General features: G+C 40.1%; 2 protein-coding genes across 2 annotated transcripts in view; both read right to left on the bottom strand.

The window, feature by feature from the left end:
• The window catches only part of LOC138026815 (uncharacterized), a 12,959-nt gene extending 5,360 nt beyond the window's left edge, over window positions 1-7,599 (bottom strand). The window contains exon 1 of the mRNA XM_068874274.1: window positions 7,469-7,599. Within this exon, the coding sequence (XP_068730375.1) occupies window positions 7,469-7,580 (112 nt within the window). The 5' untranslated portion in view covers window positions 7,581-7,599. The remainder of the gene's footprint in view (window positions 1-7,468) is intronic.
• Window positions 7,600-17,014: 9,415 nt separating this feature from the next.
• The window catches only part of LOC138026826 (uncharacterized), a 13,078-nt gene continuing 2,592 nt past the window's right edge, over window positions 17,015-27,500 (bottom strand). The window contains exons 3-6 of the mRNA XM_068874284.1: window positions 26,703-26,965; window positions 25,984-26,098; window positions 20,609-20,842; window positions 17,015-19,972 (exon numbers count right to left, since the gene is read on the bottom strand). Of these exons, the coding sequence (XP_068730385.1) occupies window positions 19,641-19,972; window positions 20,609-20,842; window positions 25,984-26,098; window positions 26,703-26,965 (944 nt within the window). The 3' untranslated portion in view covers window positions 17,015-19,640. The remainder of the gene's footprint in view (window positions 19,973-20,608; window positions 20,843-25,983; window positions 26,099-26,702; window positions 26,966-27,500) is intronic.

The following is a 27,500-nucleotide window of genomic DNA, read 5'->3' as shown; positions in this document are numbered from 1 at the left end:
ATTTGACTCTATTATAATGCAAAACATGTGCCATAATTTTCTATTGTTTTGTACACAAACATGGCCGTCTCATCACGTGAGTGAAAACCATCTATAGGTGGAAACGGCAGTTTGAACGATGTACATCAAGCGTAACCAAACATCATTTAAACTAGACGCTCCGTGAGCGTAAACTGGGTTGCCTCTTGTACACGATACACAAAAACAGAGGGCACTGAGTTCTGAGTTGGGTGGTATTGAAGGCACGGAAACTGGATTTTCCCAGGAGTAATGCTGGCTGGGCCAATCCGAAAATAACAAAGAAAAAAGCCTAGGAATCCAACAATGGTCCCAAGTGAAAACAGAAACAATGCTTATTCAAATTTTGGGTAGACAAACAAAGAGTATTATGGTATTTTCCGCCTCGGCCAATAGGTACTCCTGGTAACTCCTACAATGGAAGAAGCAGGCCAGGGGATCGAGCTCGAATGCCCACGGTGTCATAGAACAAAGGCTGATATTTCAATACGCACAGTTTATTTGGGAACTTCCTGGAACTTTCTGTAGTAGTAAAAAACTTGGAACTCTTCGATAGAAGTTTACGAGCGTGAATTCCTTAAGCCGCGTAGCTGATTGTTCTTGCGTAATCTTCCGTCTTCTTTTGTTGTTAGAACTACAATCTTGGACAAAAGTAGTTGACACATTCCTCAAGTTTAGTCCGATAGACAATAACTACAAATAAAAGCCCTAAAAGACCCCCTCCCCCTTCCCCACCCAAAGCAAAGTTGTTTGTGAGAAGCGCAAATAACCAGGGTATTAAACAACATTCTTTGGAGGGAAGGGGGTTCGTAAATGCTGCCGCAGATTTATATCGCTGAAATAAATTTGTTTTCATATGGAGAGATAAACTCGAGTATTAAAATTAAGGCATGGGCCCCAACCTGGCCCCAAATTATTGCACAAAAACGTAAGGGGGTGGTCTAACTTCTGAAGGTTTAGTAATAACAACCTAAGGCTTTCGCAGACTAATAACGTCACAAACGTTTTTATATCGATGTGGATGGCGTATGCAAATGAGGTCACGTGACTTGTCACGGCCACAAAATTCAAAATTTAAAACGGCAACAGTTTATGCTAAAATTTATTTCACTTCCCTACTATTAGATTGGTCAAAATGGTAACAGAAAACGAACTGTACTTGGCCTTTGTGAAATATCTCTTTAGTTTTGGATATATAAGGCATTTTGTACTAGTGCCCAGTCCCCTATGGAAAACGATTTCTTTTTTTCGGACATTTATTTAAAATTATCTTGAGAGGTGTCCAAGCACAGAAATGATTTACCCAATAGTACTAACATCATAAAGGTAAGTAAATCCAGCCACCAGAAAATGATTAAAAATGTTGCCGTTTAGCTGAGGAGATTTATGTGCTAAAAATAACTTTGACGTGTCACGTGATAATATATCATCCTATATAGCAGTTAAAGTTCCACATCTTGTTGCTGCTAACGTTATTTCGTGATATATATAATGGATTAATAGTTAGACCACCCCCTCATTTATTTTCATAAAAAGCCTTAATTCACCTGAGAATAGAAAGTGTCTCCACAATTTTTTCCAGGATTGTAGCTTGAACATACAATAAACAGAAAACTACCAAAATAACATTCTAAACTGTAATCTAAGGCTAATCACGCGATAAGGAAAATCGAGTAAAAAACAAATAAAAGGCACTTTCACCAAACGATGAAATAAAAATATTATTCTACAAAAAAACTGGAAATTCTGAACTTACTTTATCTCCGAGATGTCTATGATTCCTTAAATTTGCTTTCCATATGATAAAAGGAGTGAATCGTGCTGTGAGGGCTAGATATAATTAAGTTACTTATCGAGGAAAACAACTAATTATTTGAGTACAACATGCAAGAAACACGAGACCTAAGGAACCACAAAATTAGAAATTTATGTCGCGAAAGCGTGTGAAAAACTAACAGTAGTGTTAACCGAAGTAACAACCCCAAATATGCGAAACTATCCAGGGCAGCTTCAATTCAACAATTGCTGTTTCTTTTCTTCTGAGAAAAACGTAAAGTCACATTCACGCACTAAAAATCTCTTACCCTTTCTTCAATCTGATCGAATGTTGACCCGAAAGTCTCGCTTCCGTGGAGTCACTGAAACGGACACTGCTGAAACGTGGTTTCAACTGCATTAACATGTTCTAATTCTAATTCCATATGCAAAAGCAAATTCATGAACACGTTAACCTGAAGTATGGCAAGATATAAACGCGACGAGCACAAAAGCAATGCCGATGGATCACAAAGAAAAAGCTTTGGCTACCTGAATGATTTTGAGTTAGACTGAGGCCACAGACTGTTGAAAAGTCCAAAGTTATCGCTTTCCATGCTAATTACTGGGTTGCCAGTATGGCAAACTCAGTCGGGATCTGCGTTTCATTTGTTTGTTTCATTTTTTTATTTATTTATTTATTTTTTTTTCTGTGTCGGTAAAAGTCTTGCCTGCCACTCCCCTGCTAAGTGGTGTCTTTGTCCATAGAGCCTTCTGTTCGTATTTTCTTAGGATAGAGAGGGTAGTGGAAATGCGTAGATTTCTCTGGTGGACACAGTAGAATGATAAACTTAACCGGCAATTAATGGCGTCGAAAGTCATGTAACGCGAATGGCGTTTTAGTGGATCTGTGAACAAAATATACCCTTATGAAGCTCAAGAATGGCAAGTCATTTGTATTCTGAACAAGACAGACGGTGGAATCTTAAAAGCGACGAGTAATGGACATCGACAACAATCTGTCGCCCGTCGAGGCGAAATCAAAGTGAGCTGCATTTCTAAGATTTTACCAAGTGTGCTGTTATGTAGAACACTGAAACCAAATGGAAAATTCTCTGGTAACTTATGGGTTCAACAAAGACAGAGAACGAATCGAACACCTTAAGTGGATCTGTGATCAACTCTGCACAGTCTTCAGGTAAAAAAAAAAATTGGAAATGTGACAGCCAAGAATTATTTGAAAGAAAGCTTGTCGTCTATTTTGTGCTTCATTATTCAAGGAAAAGGTTCTTCATGGAAACGGTTTGATCCTGAAATTTTAGTTTGTTGTAATATTGCGCATATTTGACACGATTGGGTTTTTCTCATCACGCACGTAATGAAATAGGAAGGGGTTTTTGCCTCTAATAGCAAATATGTTGTTTGTTTCAAAAAATTGTTCGCTGGAAAAGGTGGCCTTTATGAATTCATCATGTTTTATGATATGCGAGCTTAACTGGATAGTTTTTATGGCAATAGTAAAGCATTTTCTTGTTATTCAAGGAAAAGGTTCTTCAGGAAAGGGTTTGAACCTGAAGTACATGGTAATTTGACACGATTGAGTTTCTTGTCTTCACGCACGCAATGAAATAGGAAGAGGTTTTCGCCTCTAAGAGCAAATATGTTGTTTGTTTCAAAAAATTGTTCGCTGGAAAAGGTGGCCTTTATGAATTCATCATGTTTTATAATATGCGAGCTTAACTGGATAGTTTTTATAGCAATAGTAAAGCATTTTCGTGTCAAAATGAGGTTGGCGTTTTTCTGTTGTGCTAACTTAATTTAAATATAAATATACATTCTGCCTCGTGAGTTTGTTATTCTCGTTAACCAGCAATGGCGTCGAAAGTCATTGCAACGCGAACGGCGTTTTAGTGCATCTTATGTTGTTTGTTTCAATAAAATGTTTCGCTGGAAAAGGATTCTATGATGTTTTCTGCCTTTTTGAATTATAATATGTTGTGTATTGAATTTTCGATCTTAAGGTTGAAACGGTGATACAGGAGGATATTTTTAGTATTGTTCTGTAAGCAGGAAAGGTTTCACGAAAATAAACAGGTCTGTTGGAGGCGAGCTTGAAATTCAACAAAATGAGCCCCAAACTCAGCAAAAAATTGTGACGCCGGTGAATAATAAAGTAGCTGCTATTTCCAAAATGAGGTGATAAATAACCTCGTCTTGGAGAGTAAATTTTTGACTTTGCAGAAACAATGGTCAACCTCACTCAGAGTTTGGGCGATTGTGATCTTTGTTTTGAATTCGCTCATTTATTGTCAAACTTTATAACACTTGACAGAAAAAAAAACTTACGAAAACAAGGTATCTTGCCATCATTTGACACAGATGCTTCACTGTTTGGCGAGTGAACATGCCGCGGTAACTTAATCACGGCGCCCGCTGAATTCCGGCGATGTCACTTTCGATTTATTTGTGCAACCAAAAGTACAATAATAAAATTGCACGTAGAAAAAATCTCCCAAAATGTTTGTCGCTAATCGTAACTTTTTATATTTTATATCCACGGTTCAAAATTAATGTTGTTTTCATGTCGTAAATATGTTATTCTCGAGCGACCGTCGTGAAAACTTCCTTCTGCTCTTTCTAAAAACTGTGTATCAATTTACTTTTGCATCAATATTTGTTTTGCATAAAGCAAGCTAACAAAATCTGTACCTTGCTGAGTTCGCATTTGTTAGCGTTAATAGTATTTTTGGTCCAATGCTTCTGTTTTACGAAGGGGTATGGTCACCCATCCAGAAACTAACCCCGCCGGATAGGCGAAATACAGGTCACTTTGATCATGATCCGACGGCGAACAATGCAATAGGCCTTATCACGGTTTTCGACGCCATCTTGACGCGTAGGCAAAGCGGTCAGAAATTACAGTGTTTGTATGGGAATCCGATAGCAAATAACTTCTTCCAAAATTGACTTTTACCCATTTGTGAATCAAAACGTTAAAATACTAGGTAGAAGATTGTATTCACCAAGTTTGAAGGATGTAGCTTTCCTATAAGTCGCTGAGCTGATTTTTTTTTTAATTTTCCATACATTTGTTTTTAATTTTTTTTCCCGCGAACCGCGTCTGGACGTTTGTCTGCCCAGCCAATTAACCTGCAATGGCGTCGAGGTCATTGTAACGCGAATGGCGTTTTGGTGGATCTTTAAGGAAAATATACCCTTATGGAGCTCAAGAATGGAACGGCAATGGAATAAACAAGACAGGCGGTGAAAAATAAATATCTGGGATCTTGAAAGCGACAAGTAATAGACTTCGACAACAATAGGCCTTATCACGGTTTTCGACGCCATCTTGACGCGTAGGCAAAGCGGTCAGAAATTACAGTGTTTGTATGGGAATCCGATAGCAAATAACTTCTTCCATAAATTGAATTCTTCACAATTTCTGAATCGCAACGTTAATACTAGGTAGAAGACTGTATTCACCAAGTTTGAAGGATGTAGCTTGGCTAGAAGACGCTCAGTTAATTTTTTGAATTTTCCACACATTTGTCTGTAAATTTAAATATTAGCTATTATTAAATTCTCAACCACGGATAATGCATTTCTCGTGCTCTGATTGGTTCACTCAATCTCGGTTATCAGCTCATATACCTTAGTGTGACCTTATATGGTAAATGATTGCGCTTTGCGTTGCTAAACTAAAAAATTTTTCTCGCCGGAAAGCGAAATCTCTCTCGGTATAAAGCAAAAAAAAAAAACGTTTTTGTGGAGAGTTTGGATCAATTCTGAAGCTTAGAAGTACGCGAAAAGGTAAGAAACGTTTTTGTGATGAGCCTGCGTCTGTCTGACCATCAGGTATAACACAACATCGCATCTTCATCAAGTTTTTTCGATTTCGCTAGGATTTTCTCCCTTTTTCGCTCGTTTTTCGTACTTTCAAACGTTTGGAGCTTAAGGAGCTTACCATCTCATATCCAACGCGCGCTCATGGAATAATTGTTAAATATTCTACTGTGTCCACCAGATAAATCTACGCATTTCTCAGTACCACCTGAAACCTACCAACAATACGCGCAGCAGACTCTACGCACAAAGACACTACTTAGCATGGGAGTGACAGGAAAGACTTTTCCTAACACGGAAAAAAAAAATAAAAGTAAAACGGAGAAATTCAACTCGTTTTCCGACTGGATTGCCATATGGCAATCCAGTAAAAATAGCAGAAATATAATCGACAATCACGGGGAAGGTAGGTCGTAGAGTGAGCCTGAATTTTTTAAGGAGTCCACTCTCTCAACTTCCATTTGTTTTGCCGTGGGAGGCCATTCCTTGCAGAATCGAAATTTATTCAGGGAACTAAAAGTCCAGCCCATTAGAAATTTCGAAAATCACGTAATTACCGGTCACGTCTTGTAATAGGGAGATTTTAAAGCAAAGAAGACGGCTACGGCAACGACAACGACACAAAGCAAGAATATTATTGGTTAAAAAAGGAAAAATACTCGTGCTGTACGTGCGGCACGGATTTCCGTGCCTTTTTTTTCTTACCGTCTCCACAAAATAACAATATGAAATCCCCAAATTTTAGGTTTTGACGACAACGTGAGCATAATAATAATAATAATAATAATAATAATATCTGACCTGCTAATCGCCCTTTCTCGAAGTCGGAGACTGAATTACTAAGGGCGCAGCTCAACGAGGTAGGACCGAAGAAGCTGTGCTTCCGGTAGGCGCTCGGCCCCTGAACACGACCCCTGTATGACCTCGGAGCACAGCACCACAGCCTGATGGAATAAGCCGGGAGTCGATTTTGAGGAGGGAGGAAAACTGGAGTACCCGGAGAGAAACCCTCGGAATTAGATTGAGGTCGACTGAAACTCAGCCCCCATACGACCCGAGACAGAGTTGAACCAGCGTCACAGAGGTGGGAGGCGCGGTTGATGACCACTTAACCACCCTTGCTTAAACTCCCTAATAACGGGCAAACTCTAAATTGAATTTGTCAATTCCATTACTGTCAATTGTCAAGAGTGGAATACAGTGACAGCGCTTAATATGGTTGTGAGCTCGTGATATTTGCGCAGGTTCAGTAAAGCTAGATATTTGCGAGCTTCGCTGATAGTGACGCAAACACAAGAGCGCTTATTTCACAGTGAAAACGGGGTTGACGCAGCATAAGCGTTAGCGCAAGGATAATTTTTTCCCTTTTCCTTATGCTTGTGCTTATGCTTGCTTTACGTTTGCGTTCGCTTACCTGAAGGGTCCAAGCCACTTGAGCTATTCGACTGAAATTGTCATGCAAACTACTGGAGTTTTCTTAATTCTATATCTGTTACTTACCAATCATCTTAAAATTAGCCGATGAGATTTTTTTCCGTTGCTTCTGAAAATACACCGCAAATTGCAAATGTGTAGACGGAGACCACTTTAAATAAAAACATGTTGTTTAGTTCCCCTACCAAAACCCAAAGGTGAACTCAGTGGAGATCCTCACAGTAAACGAACGTCAGACAATGCTTTTCTCTTTCTTTTGGACATCGATCAAATTATGATTATTTAAAATGAAAGGAAACTTAAAGGAAAGGAAGATATAACTGTGGAGTTAATCACACAGGATCTTTACTGCATCGCACCAGCTTCCATGCTCTGCAAGCGTTCCTGAATTAGATGTTGACAAGACCATTTTTCTCACCTTGATTGGCAAGTGTTTTGATCTTAAAACAAGTCAGCCAAAGAAAGGAGATGACCAGCCAGTCGAGAACAAAAGGGCGACAGCGTCTCATGTTTGGAGCGTCAGACAGCATAAAGGCGGATATGGCTCTAATGAAAGCGTGGTCGATTGCGGCAGGTTTGCCGCCCTTATTTGAGTTATATCTCGTTTGAAGGCATCATTTATTCATCAGCAGGTATCAATCAATCAATCAATACTTTATTTGATAAAGCAGGTTAAAATTACAAAAATTACAAAGTAATAGTTGCATCGGCAGCTATCAGCTGATGTGGACCTGCTATGTAAAACTATTTAAAATATATGAAATAAAACATAGACTAAAACAATTAGGATTACAATTACTCCATATGCCCAATTACAAAAAAGCTGCTATAAGGATAGGATAAGACATCTAAGGGAGACACTAAAGAGTGTAGTTGCAATTTAAGAAATTGTTTTTCTAATAATGATCAATGTAAATTGAAAACGTTTCAAAGTAAATATGTTATTTACTATGTGAGAAAGACGATTACCAGGATGCGTCATACGGCAAAGCAAATGCCAAGTTCTGTCTAGAAATTGAATACTTTTGGTGGATGCTTACTTTGTTCATGTACATAGAGTGCATTTTTTTGACATTTGATGTCGCCACAGTTATTGCAATTAAAATGGCCCTGCTGAATGGAGATATATCATATGACCTCGTCACTTATTCAGTTTATATTAGATCACCACCCTGATGGGAGTCTCTTTTATTCCATGTGCGGGCCTATTGTATTTTCATGTCTAGGGATATGCAAGGAAGGATTCAATGTGTCAAGAGACACTACAGCTTATATTCTCAGGGGTTTCAATAAAAGTTGAAGTTGGCGGCTGGTTTAAGTGGAGTAACCAATTGTATCAAGTTGGGGCCTAATGCGTTTCAAAAGCAAAATTGATGATCATGTTTAGACGACTTAATTCATGTTGCCATTGTCCAGATCAAGTTTAATCCTCAGCTCAGGTTTGAAAAAGTCTGTCTTTTTGGCAATTCATAGAACAAAGTGTCCTACTTCTCTATTTCTTTTAAAAAATCACCTCGGACCGGTTCCTCGAAGCCTGGTTAGCGCTAACCGTTAGTTAAGAGGTACCAAAACCTCCGTGGTATTTAACGCTGGTTAGCGCTAACCATACTTCGAGCAACCTGGTCCTGGAGTTTAAAAATATTTGTTTTTGTTCGCTATTATTATTATTATTATTATTATTATTATTATTATTATTATTATTAGTATTAGTATTAGTATTAGCATTATTATTATTATTATTATTATTATTATTAAATTTCTATTTGGCAAATATCAATGTAAAATTTTCATTTGCGCGTTACAATATCATTATATTTCTACATACAAGTTAAAAATACTTCATATAAAACGAAAGATACGATAAAAATTAAACGATAAATTACAATAATATAATAAATTAATCATCGAATCTAGAAATCAAAATGAGAAATTACAAATTTCATACTAAAAACGCCTCCTTAAATAAGTGACTCTTTAGTTTCTTTTTGAATTGATGAATGTCATTGGTGTTTCTTATACTCTCTGGTAGGGCATTCCAGAGTCTTGGGGCAGCCACACTAAAAGACCTCTCAGCAAGCGTGGCGAGCGACTTTATTGAACAGTAAATTAATGTCAAACTACTTGCGGATCTGAGACTATATCTACCTTTCTGTTTAATGGTAATCAGCTCAATAAGATAGTGCGGGGCTTGCCCGTGTATTACTTTGAAGGAAATAAGAAAAAAAAATTGTTCAAGTTAAACGAGCCACCGATAACAATAGATAATTTGTAGTCCCTGTGAAATGGAGCCAATGTAATTCTGTAAGTAACGACGTAAAATGAAAATAATTTGCTTCCTGAAAAATTACCCCTGAAAAATTTCTGTTTACGCGTTGTGGATTGTCATGAACTGTAATTATTTCTTCTGTTTAGTGTGCGAACGTTTGCTTTTCTCCTGAACGTTTACCTGAAAAGTTTAATTAAAAGTCTTGTTTTCTTGGCAAGTCTACTGGCTATTTTCACCTGCTCCCTCCAAGGGCTTATTCATGTTTAGTGACATATGAGTAAGGAAATAGGAAGAAGTGGTTAACAGTTGGCAGATAGTTGCTTACCATTACACCAGATAGCTGCTCAGTTTCACTTAGAGCAGAGAATTCCAGATTCCAGATAAGGAAACGAATGTTTTTTTGAGGCCTTAATTGACTTCATTTTGGACCTTGTTCACTAATCCCATAGAGACCCCATTATCTACTCTATAAAGGTCAAAAATAGAATAGCATTTGCATAGAATATTCTAGAATAGGTTGCAAAATTGGTGAGACACTCACCGGGCGTTGAAAAACACCTCTTTTAGCTTTCAATACCAGCCGGAACTAGAATTCTAACCGTTTCCACTTCCCCCCTCCCTCTCCCCCTTTCAATGTTGACTGTTCAAGTTTTCAGCATTTTTTGTATTGCTGCTAACAATATTGATAAGGGAGGGGTAGAGGGGGCCTTCAGTGTGTGAGATATTAGGTAGATTAATAACGCCCAAAGAAGATAAAGTGTCTCCACTTTTCTTTGCAACTTGTAAGAGTGTGTGGAGTTGTAATCGTAGTTGCGTTACCTGGCGTATCGTGCGGGACACAGAGGCACCCATCACTACACCCGTAACGTTTTGTCCTGAATGATAGTTTCCATCCAAAAGCTACGGTATTTCGTGACACCAAGGCCAACACCGAAAAAGCGAGATCTACCACAAACTGGCACAACCACTACAATCTCTATACTGCATGCTCATTGTTGTTTGTACAGTATCTGTGTTTGACAGGTGGAATCTAGTAATATTTCATATGTATTATTTTACTTTTGCTTGGTATTTTCCCATTCAAAATACCCTATTGTTGTATACAATTTTTATTGGGTTGGTCAGTTATAAAAAACAGGCATGTAGGGAAAGATGAAGGCCCACCCATAGGACATTTCTGGGCATGTCTGGTAAAATAGTCCATTTAACAATAATGACATTAATGTGGGCTGGTTTAATGTATTTGTTATGGGTAATCACATGATTTCGAGTGCAATTTGGAATAAATAAGCACGAGTAAATTTTTTCAAAGACGACCAAAATTGCCAGTACTGAATCGTAGTTTCCTTTCCCATACGTATGGGAAATGGAAACTACGATTCAGTACTGTTCATCCCTGCCACACCCAATGGAGAGCTAAAGAAAACGATACAGCAAGAGATCAATAAATCGACACTTAGGATAACGGTGGTTGAGAAGAATGGAATTTCGATCACGTCCCTTCTACAAAGATCCAACCCCATGAAAGAGAGAAATTGTAGACGTGAAGACTGTTTCGTATGCACATCAAGAGGGAACGGTGATTGCTCGAGGAACAACATTGTGTATGAAATAACGTGCAACAACTGTAACAGCAAATACTGTGGAGAAACAGCCCGCAACGCCTACACAAGAGGAAAAGAACACATGAAGTTATTACACGAGAAAGAACAGAACTCGCCTTTATGGAGTCATTGTCTAAAAGAGCACAATGGCCATATTCAGCAATTCACAATGAACGTCGTGAGAACTTTTCACCGAGACTCAATGATGAGACAAATAACAGAAGCAATACATATCAGAAAAATCCCAGAAAGAAAGAGTATGAACGCGAAAGAAGAATGGAATACCGTGTATTTACCACACGCAAGAATTGAAAAGGATTAATTGGCATTCAAACATCTACAATTAACGTTCTGCCTCCCATGGGAGACCATGTAGATCTTATGCAAATACAAGTACAAATCCAGAAACCTAAACAATATTAAGAACTGAAGAGGCCGGGAAGGCGAAACGTTTTCAAGTTTTTCAAGTTTAGAATTTAACTAATTAATAACACGCTCGATACGTGGCAAAGGTTTTACAATACAACAGTATACAGCGTACAACATAGAATAATGTCGATATCCAACTTTGCCTATGCAAGAATCAAAGATCTGACTAAGTTACAACGCACATGGTTTTCCGTTTTCGGGGTGTCCATGTAAGTCACTCAGGGGCTCCTAAGGGGATCCCCAAAGGTTTCAATATTACAACATCTCCCCCCCCCCCCCCCCACTTTAAGATGATTCAATGAGTCTCTGTGGCCTCCTAACTTGACGCTTAGATCTGGTTGTAATAGGAGTGTGTGCAATTGTTTCTGTCTGTCTCTCCGATGTCACTGGACTTGGTGCTGCCTTCTCAAGTACAGGTGCCTGTCTTGTACTCGCAGGAGAGTCATGAGATTGTGTACTCATGGGAAGAGCCCCTGTCCTTGGTGTCATGGGAGAATCATTTGGAACAGAGATGATCTGTCTTCTGTTTCTCCTGTAAGCACGTCCATATTCATCTTCCAGCACGTATGATCCTAGCATTACTTCCGCTTTGCGCCATTTCTTCTCACCATTTGGACGAAACCGCACCCTGTCCCCAACTTCAAGTGGAGGCAAATCTCTACTCTGCTTGTCATAATTAGACTTGGAATTATACTGTCGATGATGAAGCGTTTTCAGAACATGATCACGATCCCTGGCTGAGGTACCAAGAGACGTCGATGAGTTGGTATCATTGTTCGTGTGCGCCGACTCATCAGCAGCTGTGCAGGTGACACACCAATATCTTCGAATGGGGTGTTGCGATACTTTAACAGTCCCTCAAATGGGTCTTTGTTCTCTGCAGCAGCCTTCTTAAGAATGCGTTTTACGGTCTGTACAGCTCTTTCAGCTGCGCCATTTGATTGAGGATACTCTGGTGAGCTGGTTGTATGGGAAAATCCCCACTCGTCAGCAAATTTCTTGAACTCATGGTTTCTGCTTAACAAATGTCTGGTGTTGCTGTACTGTGGTCCGTTGTCACTGACAACTTTCTCTGGGATTCCAAACCTGGCAAATATTTTCTTCAAGTTGTTGATAACACAAATGGCAGTGTTTTGGCGAAGCACTTCTATTTCAAAGTACTTCGAATAGAAGTCAGTAACTAACAGGTACGTTTGGCCACCAAATTCAAACAGGTCAGTCCCAACTACTTGCCAAGGTAATCCTGGAATGACACGAGAATGTAATGTCTCTTTCTGTTGTCGGTTGCGGAACGCATTACACACGGCACAGGAACTGACTTTGTCTATGATTTGCGCAGTAATGAAAGGCCAGAAAACGTAATTCCTCGCAAAGGAAAGGCTCTTGCTCTCTCCCATGTGCGCGCCATGAATTTCATCTAACACTTCAGCTCTCAATGGTCTTGGCACTACAATTCTGTCTGATTTAAACAACAAGCCATCCTCAACACTCAGCTCTTCTCTGAAATTCCAATATTCCCGGGCAAGTTCATCAACTTGTTCTTTCTCAGAGGGCCATCCTTTCAAAACGTATTCCATAACCACTCTGGATGTCTCATCAGTACTTGAACTGTCCTTGAATCTCTCCAGGGTACTACTTTCTAATCCAAGTTCCTCAACAAGATTAACTCCTATGACATCTTCGGGTTCACTGAATGGTTTAGTTTCACTTAGAGGTGCTCTGCTAAGGCAGTCTGAAATGACCTGCTGTTTTCCGGGAACATAACGCTCCACAAGGTCATACTTGGTAAGTTTGAGCAACATCCTCTGTAGCCTGGGAGGGGCCTCATTCAGTGGTTTCCGAAAGATTGACTCCGGCGGTTTGTGGTCTGTCTCAACAAAACCTCTGCGCCCATACACATATGTGTGAAACTTTTGCGCTCCCCATGCAATCGCCAACAGCTCTCTTTCAATATTCGCATACATCTTCTCTGAGGGAGTCAATGTCTTCGAACTGAAGGCAACTGGTTTGCCCTCCTGCATGATCACCGCACCAAGGCCTGTGCTGCTGGCATCAACACTTAGCACCGTCTCTTTGCTGTTATTAAAGTATGCTAACACTGGTGCACTAGTGATGACAGACTTGAGCTTATCAAAAGCCTCTTGCTGTGGTTTCTCCCACACAAATGCTACATCTTTTTGCGTAAGCTGTGAAATTGGCTCTTGTAGATCAGCTTTGTGTTCAATGAACTTGTCTAGGTAATTGACAGTTCCTAGTATTCGAAGTACACCTTCTTTGTCAGAAGGAGGAGGCATCTCACTGATCGCGCGGATTTTATCAGGGTCAGGTTTCAATCCTTCGGTAGAGAACACTTGTCCAACATAGCTTACTTCAGGAACAAGAAGTTTCACTTTCTTTGGATTGAACTTCAATCCTACTTCTCTACTTCTAGCCAGTACTCTTCTCAATTTCTGATCAGTGTCGATTTGATCTTTACCATGTATCAAGAAATCATCCACTATGATCTCCACAGGAACCCCTTCAAAGAGTGTGTCCATCTCCCTTTGGTAGATTTCAGGGGCCGAAGAGATGCCAAAAGGGAGCCTTGTAAATCGATATCGTCCCCAGGGGGTATTGAATGTTAAGAGCTTTGAGCTTTCATCATCCACTGGGAGCTGCCAGTATCCACTGCAAGCATCCAGGGACATGAAACTCTTTGCACCCGATAACCGGTTGGCAACCTCCTCCACAGTAACCATTGGATAGTGTGGCCTCTTAAGAGCTTTGTTTAGGTCCCTCGGGTCAATACAAATTCGAACATCATTCTTCGAGAGTGGAGTGTTCTTTTCTTTCACTTTCCGTTTGTCAATCACTAGCATAGATGAAACCCAAGGGGTGTGTTCCTCTTCTTTTACAATAATTCCATCTTCTTCCATCTCTGTGAGCTTCTCTCGTGCTGGTTCAAGAAGTGCAATTGGAATTTTTCTGGGAGGATGTACCACTGGAGGAACTGACAGGTCAACTTCCAAATGTACTTTGTTCGGTAGCTTGCCAGGTTTATCACTAAAACAATCTTTATAGTCCTGCAACACAGGATCGGTTTGAAAGAAACTTGGCAGTTCTTGCTCTGGTTGTTTTGACTCTGCAGTAGTTATCAGTTCAACGTTCATAAACTCAAGGACTTCTAAGTCTAAACAAGCATCACAACCCAGCAATGGTGTAAAATTTCCATCAACAACAAGATACAACAGGTTAAGTTCACGACTCCCATATTGAGTTGGAAGCCTCACAGAGCCCTTTGGATGGATTGGTTTAGGTGCAAGCCACCCCTTCAAAGGTTGCTTAATTTTCTGAAGAGGTATGTTTGTGATCTCCTTGTACAGCTCATAGGGAATGACTGTAGCTTCTGCACCAGTATCTGTCTTGATCTGTACATTCTTCCAAGCAATTTTGACAGTAATCAAATTCCTAGATTTCTTTCGAGTGCCGGAGACACTATCCAGCTCAACTGATTCAAAGTACGTGCGCACATCGTGAGTCGTTGGAGGGTCATGCTCCACAGCTGCAAGTAGTGAACCTTCAGCACGTAATTCTTTGCACACTTGTGCAAAGTGTCCTTCCTTCTTACACTTGTTGCATTTCTTTCCAAGAGCTGGGCAGCGAGGTGGCTGAGTAAATGGGTGCTTGTAACCACAAAACTTACAGTTACGAGCAGGTGTCTTTTCTTGAACCTTGACTTTCTTGAGAGGGTGAAGTGACCGTTCAGAGCCCGCCTCTGTTGGTGTATTGAACCTGTATTTCTGTTGTTCGGCTGCCTCGAATGTACGACAATAATCATGAGCAGTTTGCAGCGTTAAATCTGGTTTCTTTAGCAGCTCACCTCGCAATTCGTCTGACAAAACTCCTCCGACAATACGATCACGAATGAGTGAATCACGGAGGTCGCTAAATTCACATGTTAAAGACAGTCTTTTCAGTTCACTGACGAAATTGTCAATCCTCTCACCTTCCTTCTGATTTCGCTGATTGAACACCAGTCGCTCATAAATTACATTTCTAGCACCCTGGCACAATTCCTCGAATTTGCGACAGACATCTTGATAGCAATCTTTGTCTTCTTCATCGGTAAACACAAAGTGACTGTACTCTTCGATAGCTTCTGGCCCAGCACAATGTAACAGCAAGTTTACCTTCAGTCTGTCCGCTTTAGCATCTTTGCCCTTCGCAACAAGGTAAATCTCAAATTACATAAAAAATTTCCTCCAGTTCTCAGCAGCATTCGCGTCTAAAAGCAGTGGACCGGGCATTCGAGAATCTCGTTCGGCCATTATACAAGATACAAAAATACAACTTACAGGAAACTTGCTTTCCGTCAACTCATCTCACAATTCGGCTGGGCAGGAAACCGCTTCTGACACCATGTTATGATATCATTCAATCAAGGAATACTAAACTCAACGACTAGTAACAACTATTGATTCTAAGATGTTCGTGTCCACTTTAAAAGTGCTAACACAACGCACATGGTTTTCCGTTTTCGGGGTGTCCATGTAAGTCACTCAGGGGGTCCTAAGGGGAACCTTAAAGGTTTCATTATTACAACAGACAATTTAAGGCCAATCTGTTGAATAGCGACGGCGCCCTCACGGTCCACCAACTGGGGCGAGGCTTAAGTGGAATCATGGTTTAGTGCTTGATGTAAGCGATTTTATTAATTGTACACGACCACATCAGCTTTGCTGAACTTTTTGATTGTGTTTTAAATAAATGCTGTTATGATGAACGACAACCATAACCAGGCAACGTTGTGCGACTTTTCCTACTCGCTGTCATTTGTCGAGGTGTCTTTTTTATGGAGTTCTATTGTTTGTTTATTCTTCGGTGTAGGGATGACGTGGAGACCTCATCTTCGCTTGACACTTGGACAATCATTAATCTGATGCGAGGTTTAGGAGCTTTTTCAGGCTGGGTATGAGTAGCCTTACAACCGACAAAGGATTACACAGCTCGAAAGAAACTTCAAATGAAATGATAGCTTTTTCGTGACGTTTTCTCTGCCAGTGTTGTGGCAACGAACTTGAGTCTATATGTAGACAAAAGAAAGGGTTCCTTGCAAGCCAGAGTTGTTAGAATAATTGTTCGTTTTGATTCTCATTGCACATTACACTGTATGCCCAGTTTTTTTAAAATTTGAATTGGAATTATTCGATCCTTCTTTTAGTTTCAACATACCCGTCTTGAAGGTCGAACTGCCTCATTTGAATTCGAGAAACTAGAAAGTCGAACTGTCTTTCAGTTTCCGATTCCGTTCAGTTGTAATTTTATTATTACATGAATCCTCCTACGAACGAGTTTGCCAATTAAGTTTTGAAATCTTTGCTTTTAGATCCATGTTTTTTAAAAAATGAAGTGAGAACGTGTCTTTTGAACTTGCTAACGATAACTTGATAACGATCCCCTGATCATTCGATATCTTCTTCTTTGAACAGAAAACTTGTACGAGGGAGAACGTATGCCTGGCGAGCAGAGACCTGGTAACAATAGACCAGTTGTTTAAGGAGGCTCGAAATAGTTTCTCTTGTTTATATTCGGTCCTTAGATACAGTTAGGGTAATCATATCAAGACGAAATTTGGCCAGGTTATTAAGTACTCATCATATATTTCTCACATTACATTTTCCTCCAAAATAACGTTACCATAGCAACGATATAAGGTTTTTTTTATTGATCCTTAAAATCACGATATATTGTCTTTTTTAAAAAAACGGGACGGTGAAGTACACTCCCATTCTGCATTACCAGATAATGTTAGAAATAATCTCTAAAATAGTTAAAATTCAACAAAATCTGTAGGTCAGTATTTCAGAAAAATCAGTTTTTTTGAAATTTGTCTCTAATTTATTTTTTCCCCTATAGAATTTTTTTAAATTTGAAAGACAAACGCTTTAAATTAATCTAAGCTAACATGCAAAAAAGGAAAAAATTCACCGTCCGGAAGCAGAGATATAAACGAGTAAAGTTGCAAAATCAGGAAAAATGAGGGGGTTACAAGAGTAGCATTTACGCATGCGTCACCTGCTCGATCGAGTGCACGCGCGAGTGGAGTTACAGGCCAACACAAACGGATTTAAGTGACTATCAAACCGTTTGTGTACAATTTTCGTAGTTATCGTAAATAGATGTCTATTTATATTCCATATATATATAGGAATTAGAAGAAAGGTGAGCGAAATTAGTGGTATTTGTTTATTTCGAGCAGCTTTTAGAATTGCGTGTGTGGCTTACGCGCGCGCGCTCAGCTGAAAACTCTTTCGAGCTTTCTTAAACATCGGAAAATAGTTGAGCCTACTGGGACAAGGAAGGAACTGATTTAAAACAGACATGTAGGATGCGGTGTTATGACCTACAAAGATCAAAGCAGTTGTTTCAGACCAGTAACCGCAGACAAGTTCAATTGTCATTGAAATCCAAAAAAAGATGGGCGTAACTACTCATTTTTCCAAGATAATTCATGAATAATATTTGTAAAAAGCTTTAAAATACAAAGCAATGTATGGTGTTCTTTCTCAAATTGAAGCTTAATTCTCAAAAATGCATGGTTACCCCCAATTTTTTTTTTTTGGATACCAAGACTACTTACTAAGATCTACTTTCTCCGGATAGTTTTAAACCGTGCAAAAATATCCCTGTATTAGTGAGCATAACCGATAGGAAACTTGAGTATCTCGAGATGCCCAGAACGTATGCGCAATAACAATAGTAGGCACCGTCGTTAATATTATCTGCAAATGGTTCCACTTTCAAGTCTTCTCTTCTAAGGGCTGTTAAACCGTAGGCCCTGCTCTGGTGCTATGCAAACGGACTTTCCGAATTTGAAGAAGAAAACGTGTTTGTTTTAGTGTCACAAAACCACTTAGAGATCAGCAACTTTTAAATGCTCCGCGGACTTTAAAGGTGCCCAATAACAAAGTTATTATTACTATTATTATTATTATTATTATTATTATTATTGGTAAAGTCTGCTACGAGCCTATTCTAGAAGGCCCATTAGGCCATCCATCGCAGGGTTTCCCCCAGCATTAGATTCACCGGTACCCATTTATACACCTGGGTGCCCAAGAACACAACACAATGTCCCCGGCCCGGACCACTCCATCCGAAATTATTATTAATAAAGAAATAAATGTATACATTGCTGGAAACCTTAACGGGAAAGATTACCTTTATCCAACAATTTAAGTCAAAATTTCGACTGTTTGTATATTATATGTAATCGTATGGGCTCGAGGGCATTTAAGGATTAATTTGAAGTTTTCACAAAATTTCCTGAGTCGCGAAACGACGAGGACAATTTGGAAAACTTTGAAAATACGAATGAAATTAATCCTTAATTGCACGAGGGTACAAGCACAGCTATCTAGGGAAACTCGTTCAATGCCACTGTTGACGACAATTTTAATTGACTGATTTATGATTCATCGCATTGATTGTCTGAACCTTTTATAAATAGTGCGATCATGTGAACCTTGAACTCTTTAAATAAGCCTTAGCTCAGTCAGGTATTAGGTTTCACTAACTCGAAGAACGAGTCTCGTCTTTGTTTTAAGCGTGGTCAGCGCATCGGTTATATTAAGTCGAACGGTCAGTTTAAGCTTTGTCTGTCTACCGAGCGAGGTTTTACCCTTCAGGTACAGTTGTGTTTGCGTTTTTTTTTTTGCCGTCTCGAATTTGTTATAGTTGTTTCCGTGCGATGCTTTAGAATAAGTAAGATTAGATTAGTTATACGCCCCAAATATGATCGGAATGTAATGCGAAATCTTGTATTTTGTTATTCTTGTTATTTTCTTTCAGAAGTTACTTATTAAAGATATTATAACAATTCCTCGTCTCGGTTCTCTTGTCTGCTGTCCATACCAGCCACAACAAATGACAATCAACTTAACAGACCAGTCGGTTAAATGAACTCTTAAATCTTGAAATTACAGCAAACACGCTTTCATTCGCTTAAAGTTCAATTGAATAAATCGTTACTGTCAACAGATATAGTCCTTAAAATGTATGTTATATGTCAATAAAAAAACAGCTCAATCAAGGCAAGAATCTGGAAGAAAGATTCTCTTGGAGCCTCGACCTCGCTTGCTACTTAACCAATCAGGATCAAGTAATCATGTCCTCTTGATTATCAAATGTGATCTCGAAAAAAATGCCCTCCGTCTCAGCCAATGAGCATTCAGTAATTTTGCTTCATATGCGATCAACGGTAAGAATGATCACCGCATTTGTAGACCCTGCAAATCACGATCTCTTCTTAATCAAGGCCTTGAAGTATTAGTGTTATGCAAGAAAAACACCTCCACTTCACTGGGGAAGAAATGTAGCACACCAGTCAGAACTGTGGACAGTTCCTTTACCGCTGTTGGGACGTAAGAGTGGCCGAGCCTTGTGTACGACCCCTGGCTGGTTCTTGCGGTATCCAAATCAAGTAAGATGTCGTGCCCGCCTCCAAACGCTGGACCAAAAGAAGGGTTCTTATAGATTGCTTGCGATGGGTTAGTTACCATGACCTTGAAGGGCGAAAGACCCTCGAAGTTGCGGAGCGAAAAAATGAATGCATTTGTCGTTGACCCATATTCGTTTATGCTTTCTGAAGCACATAAAAGAAGAACAAAACATAGTGATAGTTTATTGAGCAGCGATTTTCGTATGCTCTCGTACTTTAAAGTTAAAGTCATCATTGCAGTGAGCAGTTGTCTTAAAGAAGCCAGGCAATAATGCTGGCTTGTCCTGTTCCGTCAAGCCTGGATTTTTTCAGGCTTCTCAGTCTGCATTATGATATTTGACCAGGTTATATACAGTATTAACGATGTTCAGTTCTCTAAAATGCATGTGTAGTTGATCCATATTCGTTTATGCTATCTGAAGCACACATTAAAGGACAAAACATAGTGATAGTTTATTGAGCGGCGATTTTCGTATGCTCTCGTACTTCTAACTTAAAGTGATCATTGTAGTGAGCAGTTGTCTTGAAGAAGCCTGCGATGTTTAGTTCTCTAAATAAACGGCTTAGAAGCTTATCAAGATTAGAATGTCTCATAAGGCGAACTCTGTCCCATGACTAGACAGATACACAATCGTAGAGGAGGTCAATTTCACAAAGACGGTTCGCGAATCGTGATTCGGACACTTCCTGGTTCGGAACCAGGCACTAGGGAGTCGTCATTCCTGGCGCTAACCGAGAGAATCTCATGCTCAAACAAACAACTGGAATCTGGTAACTCACCCCAAGCAATATCCGTGAATCCACCAAAAACGTATGAAAGCCTTTTTACGAGGGTAACGGTGTTAATTTTCTTATCGCAGCGTCGATGAAAGGTCTGTGCACTCCACCCATCAATGGAACCACGGTAGCATAGCACCCACTGCCCGTTTCTCCCAGCCACGGACTCGACCATTCGGTGAAAATCGGGGAGCAATTCCGGGGACAATATCACAGAATCGATGATAGATAAGTTCACTTAAAGAAAGAATAAGAAATAGTATATTTTAATAAATCGATTCCCTAGAAATTGGACTTGTCTTGGATTTCCGATGAAACTTCTCACAGTGCTGTAACTTGTCGAGGATATGATAAAAATGTAATTAAAAAAGGGGGGGGGGGGGTCACTGTGCTCGTTTCTATGATACGACGCTGACGAATACGGGTATTTGAGCTACTTTGACAGCTGCCGCGCACCCCCAATGCTGGACAAAATTATCTCTTTTGATTTTAGATATAGCCTGGTGTCATTCTATGGTTAATTCTACCCATTCTATGGGTAAATGTACCTGAAAGAATAAGATGGGATGGCGCAGTGGTGAGAGCACTCGCCTCCCACCAATGTGACCCGCGGGTTCGATTCCCAGACTCGTCGTCATATGTGGGTTGAGTTTGTTGATTCTCTACTCTGCACCGAGAGGTTTTCTCCGGGTACTCCGGTTTTCCCTCTCCTCAAAAACCAACATTTGACTTGATTTGTGTTAATTGTTAATTTCAATTTACAGTGTCCCCAATTAGTGCTTCAGCGCTAGAACATCTAGACACTTAAATAAAGTCCCTTTCTTTTGAAAAATGTATTTGAATCCCTTTGTGAGTACTTAAAACTCCAAAATAGATTTAACTTGAGTGTGGGCTGTTCGACTCGTAACGGTGGCTCCTTCCGTACTACTTTATGAAATTGCCAAAAAACTCGCCAGAGATTTTTGCTGATTTTTCAGTTTACTACTCCATGAAAACACCGTTCTTAGCAAAATATGAAATAAAAATTGGGGGTCACCGTACTCGTTCAAAAGAAAATAGCCATTCCTTGACGGATTAACGCTTGGAGTCAATGTAAATCCGCCATTTTATAAATGTGGGAGAGCTAATTCGCGCGCCAATGACGCAAGAAATGATGCGAGTAGGGTTGCGCGATGCAAAACCAGGGAATCACCTTAAGAAGACGCAAACAAATAAAAAAGAACTTTCTTACTTCATTCATGGGCCGGGATAATTTTGGACGGCGCGAGCATATGACGATAGTTTTTCAAACATTCGCGCCAAGCATCCATCCACTCCGTTCATACCGATTCAAGTCACATTCCTGCATTCAGTTGATGAAAATTTACCATGCCGAACGACTCGGAGTAACCACGAAAACTATTACAATAACCGTAAATAATATTTTTAAACGACCTTCTCCTAGCCGTCGTCGTAAGCTCCCTATAAAGTTCCTTGTCCCTATTCATGACGCTAAGTAAAGAGATACAGCCCCCGAAAAACGCGGAAAAACATCAACGAGCAATTTACCATTGGTTTAATTCAGGGCCGTAACCAGTATGAGGCAATCCTAGGCACTTGCCTCAGTCATTTTTATGGCGAATTTCTTAAATAAGGCGTGGATCCCAGTGCTGTCATGAAATGTAGGTATCAAAAACCCCCTACTCTGTCCCTCTGACTGGCTGAGAATATGGCGCAAGAAGGGTCTCCATTAGGATTTCCGGGATCCGGTAATTGGTCTTTTTGGAGCCCGGGATTCGGGATTCCATAGAAATATGGGAAAGAGATTCGGGATTGCATTTTATGGACGGGACGCGGGACTTAGCGTTATTACGAAGCGGGATCCGGGAAATCGTCACTTTGAAGCCTCGAGATCCGGGATTTCTGACAGCAAAAAAATCAAAATAAACTCAACTTTCGCCGTCGGTAACAACGAAAATATGCTGTAGCGCGTAAGCTAGAATTGTACTCTGTGGTTTTCGAAAATGTCGGACAGCACCATCATCGCTGTTCGCGACTTTACACGATATTATTGATTGTGCGGCTCTTATTTATGGGAAGGGAAAGAGCAGAAATTCAATTTTTGCGGAAAGAGAAATTTCGGGCACAACTTCCGCGGAGTGTCAAAACATTGAACAAGAGTGGCAGGCCTACCACAGGCGCCCAAGCTCAGTGTGAGGAAAGCCAACAAAAATATAAGTCAAACAACGGCTACAAACATAATGATAAAGCGCATTTTGCTTTTGACTCGACGTTTCGCATGCTACAACCGATACATCTTCAGAAGTGACGGTTGAACAAATTCAAGTATGATCACGATACATATTAAGTTAAGAAGACTGGTAACTAGAGAGAAAAAGATAAAAGTAGTAAGATAAATAGATAGCAGTAAAACTTGACCGTTTAATAAAGCCGGAGTTTTTCACTGCCAACGTTTTCGTTTAACGCTGGTTTAAGGTCGCGTATTAATAAAGTTTCCTTTATTTTACAATGCAAATCAGAGCTACCATTTGCTAAAACTTGAAAATGGTTCCATTTTATGTTGTGACCTGTTTTTACTGCGTGATCTACAATAGCGGAAGTTTGACTGATCCATTGAGTGCTTTGAAATGATCTTTTTTACGGTCACGTAAGCGACGTTTCGTTTTACTAATGTAAAACTCATTGCAGTCCCAACAGTATGCCTTATAAACAACCTTGGATTTTGGTGATTTGCACAAACGATCTTTATAAGGAAAAAAAAAAGTCAAAAGTAAAATGCGCTTTATCATTATGTTTGTAGCCGCTGTTTGTTTTATGTTTTTGATCAAGTTGAAATGGCTAAGGAGAAAGAACAAAAGTACTAGAATTTGTATAAAAGACTTGAGAAGACAATTATACGAAAAAATTCTCAATCAAAAAGCTGAACCTTATTGCCACTGTGGCTCGGTTCCTTCCTGTTTTTTTTTTTTTTGTTGTTGTTGTTGTTGTTTTGTTTTGTTTTGTTTTTTTCAGATTCGATGCGATTTGAGCATTTTTCAATCCCTCGGTTGAAAACAGTATTTAATATTTCTGGATAAAATGTTCCGACGGTTACAATTGCACATCAGGATCAATTGACAAAAATTTCAACCAACAACAAAGTAGTAGCAGCCCTGCGAGGCAGTAATTTTTCCACTCAATCGGAACCAAAAACACCTTCGGCAGGTGCATTTCTCAGTAATGCTGGACGGTTGAACTTTGTAACGACACATGTTTTATCCACCCTGGGTCCCGGCATGGCTGCATTGTCTCCCTCGTCCAATCACAGTCACACCTCCTTCTTGTTGCTGAACTTCAAAAACACATTCAAAAAAATGTGTCGTTGACAAACTACGGTCTAGGACCCCAGTTAGGGTTCAGTTTGGTAAATCGGGCAGGGTTACAAAGTTCTCACTGAGCTTGGGGCGCCTGTGAACCTACACGACTCCCTAGCCGCCTAGCGCGTGTTTTATTTAGCCTTTCAGTTTTGTAACTTGGCTCTCACGAGTATATCTTTGATTGACCTCCCCCTTTTCTAACATATGAGGGGGAGGGTTTTTGTAGATTTCTTTGAGCAATGGTCGTCGCTCCATAAAATGCCATTCTTTCATAGAGATTTGTTTTAAGTCCATCACTGCTGGGTGGTATTGGGTAACGAAAGGCAAGATTCGTCTGCTCTCTTGTGTTTGAAGGAGTGCCAGTTTCCTGTTTTCAAATTGCAGTTCTGAAAGGATCCTTTGAACAAGATATTTGGGATAACTTCTTTCACGTGGGCGCGATTTAAAATTCTAGATGAGCTGTTCAAATACTTTTAGAAGAGTTGTTCTGAGGAGTCTCAGAGCCTTGCCTTTGATGAAGTCTTTTTTGACTCTCGGTGGGTGCCACGAGAAGTGCGTTCATTGAAATGTTTCAGTGGGTTTGAAGTGCGTGCGCACATCAAGGACTGAATTGCTCTTGAACCTTTGGCCTTTGTAAATGTTTGTGTCCAGAATTGTCGTTTCAATGAACTGCATTATCTGCTCTCTTTTTTAAGTCTAGAGAGAAAATTTGTTATCTACATATCGTTTCCAAACGAGCACTTTTGGTACGCTGTTTCAACCTTAGCCATGAAGATATTGGCAAAAGCGACTGCCATTTTTGTACCCATGCCTGTTCGATGGGTTTGTAGGTAGTGTTGACCTCGTGACCATTTTCCTCACCTTTTGTAACGCCTGCTTTTCGCAGTTTGCATTTTTAGCATGACGGGGAGTGCTTTCATGCTAAATGGGAATGCTAGGAAGAAAATTATTCTTGTTGATGATCGTATACATTAGCAACAGATTCAATTACTGTACTAATTATGGACAATCAAAACTGTGATTGCGAACGCTACAATTATGGTTAATTGGATCATGAAGGTTTGTGGAAGATTAACAAGGCGTAATCTAAATCGACTGTAGTTGTAATGCATCAGTCAATTCCAGCAGTGCCCATCCCCCCCCCCCCCCGGGCTAACCCCCGGGCATTATCATTTTTTTTTTAAATGGGCAAAATCCCGGGGTGGGAACACATAAGCTGTGTAAATGCCCCGGGGTGGGGACGAAGAAAGAGGGCAAATGCCCCGCCCCAGGGATCGTCGCCTTCCAATAGGCGCCTGTATTCGCAGGCTACTTTGTCTGTCAAGAATCAAGACATCTTAAATGATCTTTCATCGCATTTTACGCTCGCAAGATCTGTCTTCAAGATCGCATCATTTGAATTCGCAACCCTTCAGTGTTTCATATAACTCCGCTTTCATGAATTTAAAAATTGCTAGGCTAGTTTTGAATGCGATTGCAAAGTAGTCGTCTTTACGCAGTCTTCACGTCAGTGATTGTTTGTGATATTAGTTCACCTTGTCGCTTTTAGATATTCATATGCTTGCAAGTATAAATGAAGAAATACCTAAAATTGAGAAAACATATCTTTAAAAACATCCACAAGTTTTTCGAGTCCGTGACGGACAAGCCAGTCTTTAACGAAGGCCTCGTCTTTTCGGATAAACTCTTCCATGTTAATTCGAAAACATGTGTGTCAAATGCCCGGGGATCGCCCCGGGGTAGGCTAACGCCCAGCCCCCGGGCCGCGATAAAATTGCAAATGCCCCACCCCCGGGATTGACAACTTCAGCAAATGCCCCGCGGTTGCCCGGGGGGGGGGGGGAAGGATGGGCACCGCTGGAATTGATTGATGCATAATTGACGACGAGGTTTGGACATCACGTTGTGACGTCATGACCGGGACCGGGATTGGCTGATAAAAACGTTCGGGATTTCGGGATTAAGGGAAAATCTTCTAAATACAAATCGCTCCAAAAGAGTTATCTGATCTTTACCCCTTACCTTTCTCACAGTGTTCACCATGGTAACCGGAGGGGCATAAGCAACGATAACGCTTGCTTGTAAATCCAGACTGACAGGTAGCGTGGTTCCGGCAAAGGGTGTGGCCACAATGATTCTTTAGGAAAGGAAAGAACATTTCAACGGGAAATAAAAATCAGTCTGCCTTAGTTTGATGCTACACTGGTTTTGAGAATTTGAATGAGGCTTTCAAAGTTGTAATTTAAAAACACAGAGTAGCATCAACTTTCGTTGGTTGTGAAGAATAGTCTTCTTTACTGCATGTATAAAAGGAATACTATTTTGTGTGATGAATGCCATTTGTTCCGTAAGCGGTCTTTTCCGCGAGTAACTGCGAACAAATTGGAAATAATTCTAATCATTTAATTGTTTAAAAAAAGCTTTAGCCAAAAGCCTCATGCTTTTTTCATAAAACGTGAAGACCTGGGATGTGGGAGGATGCAGGAGGACACAATGCGGAAAAAAATGTTGGTTATGAGAAGAGTCCCCCGGCGAAGAAAACCTTCTCAACAAAGAAGAAAACCTAATAACTCAACCCGGATACACCACCGGGTTAGGGAATCGAAGAAGGGGCACATTGCCGGGATACGAGCACAGCGCAGTGCTCCCAGGAAGAGTACCCCACGGGTACTCATGCGTACCCCCCCGATACTCACCCGAAATGTTAAAAAACACGTTGAGATCAAAAACGTTCGTTTTACCTCTCCTCCACGGTAGACAAAGTCTTTTGCGTCTTCGAAATCACCATCTTGTTCAAGATGTGTTGCATTATTTAATTCACAACTGAATGTTCCCTCTGGACTCGCGTTTATCTCTAAATTAAAACTAACGCAATCATGTTCTTGATAACAACAGAGTTCGCATATGTCCATGTTCCCGACTTGCACTGTCCTTATCATGTGCTTTATCAACCTTTTTCTGGCAAAGAAATATGACTCCGGGAAACCCATTTCACGACAATCGCCTGAAAAAGAAGGCCAGAAAAGAGACAGTATTAAGAGCTTAACTTCTGAAAACCCCGGCACTGCTAGTCCATAATGTACTCTAATTGGAACACATGTATATCAAGCACACCTTCCCCCCTCGAAATACATAGTGTCTGTCGGCGGTTTGTATTTGGCTGTCAGTTTTCAGGCAGATAAAGATACGGTTTGAACAAAGAAGGAAAATAATTTTTGATGTTTCGAGGAAAATGAATTTCAAGTTGCGGCTGTTTTTTGCTCGGTGTTCGGTTTTAGCGGTGTAGAAAGATAGCATTATCAATGATTTTGAAACAAGTGACATCACAATTATCCTGACAATGTTCTTGGTGAAACCCAAAAGGCATATTTCCACACGTGTAAATGAGCACCTTTTCGGGATAAGACTGAATTCTCATATTTTCAAGCATCTTAGTTTTTCTAAAAATTGTAATGTCTCTTGTTTCAAAATGATTGATAACTCTACCTCTTTCCTTAACTTATAAAATCAAGGAAAGCTTCCATATTGAGCGATTGAAA

The sequence above is a fragment of the Montipora capricornis genome, chromosome 2 (assembly GCF_036669925.1).
Source record: "Montipora capricornis isolate CH-2021 chromosome 2, ASM3666992v2, whole genome shotgun sequence".
Taxonomy (NCBI): domain Eukaryota; kingdom Metazoa; phylum Cnidaria; class Anthozoa; order Scleractinia; family Acroporidae; genus Montipora; species Montipora capricornis.
The sequence above is the reverse complement of the archived record's forward strand: the minus strand, read 5'-3'. Positions and strand labels throughout refer to the sequence as shown.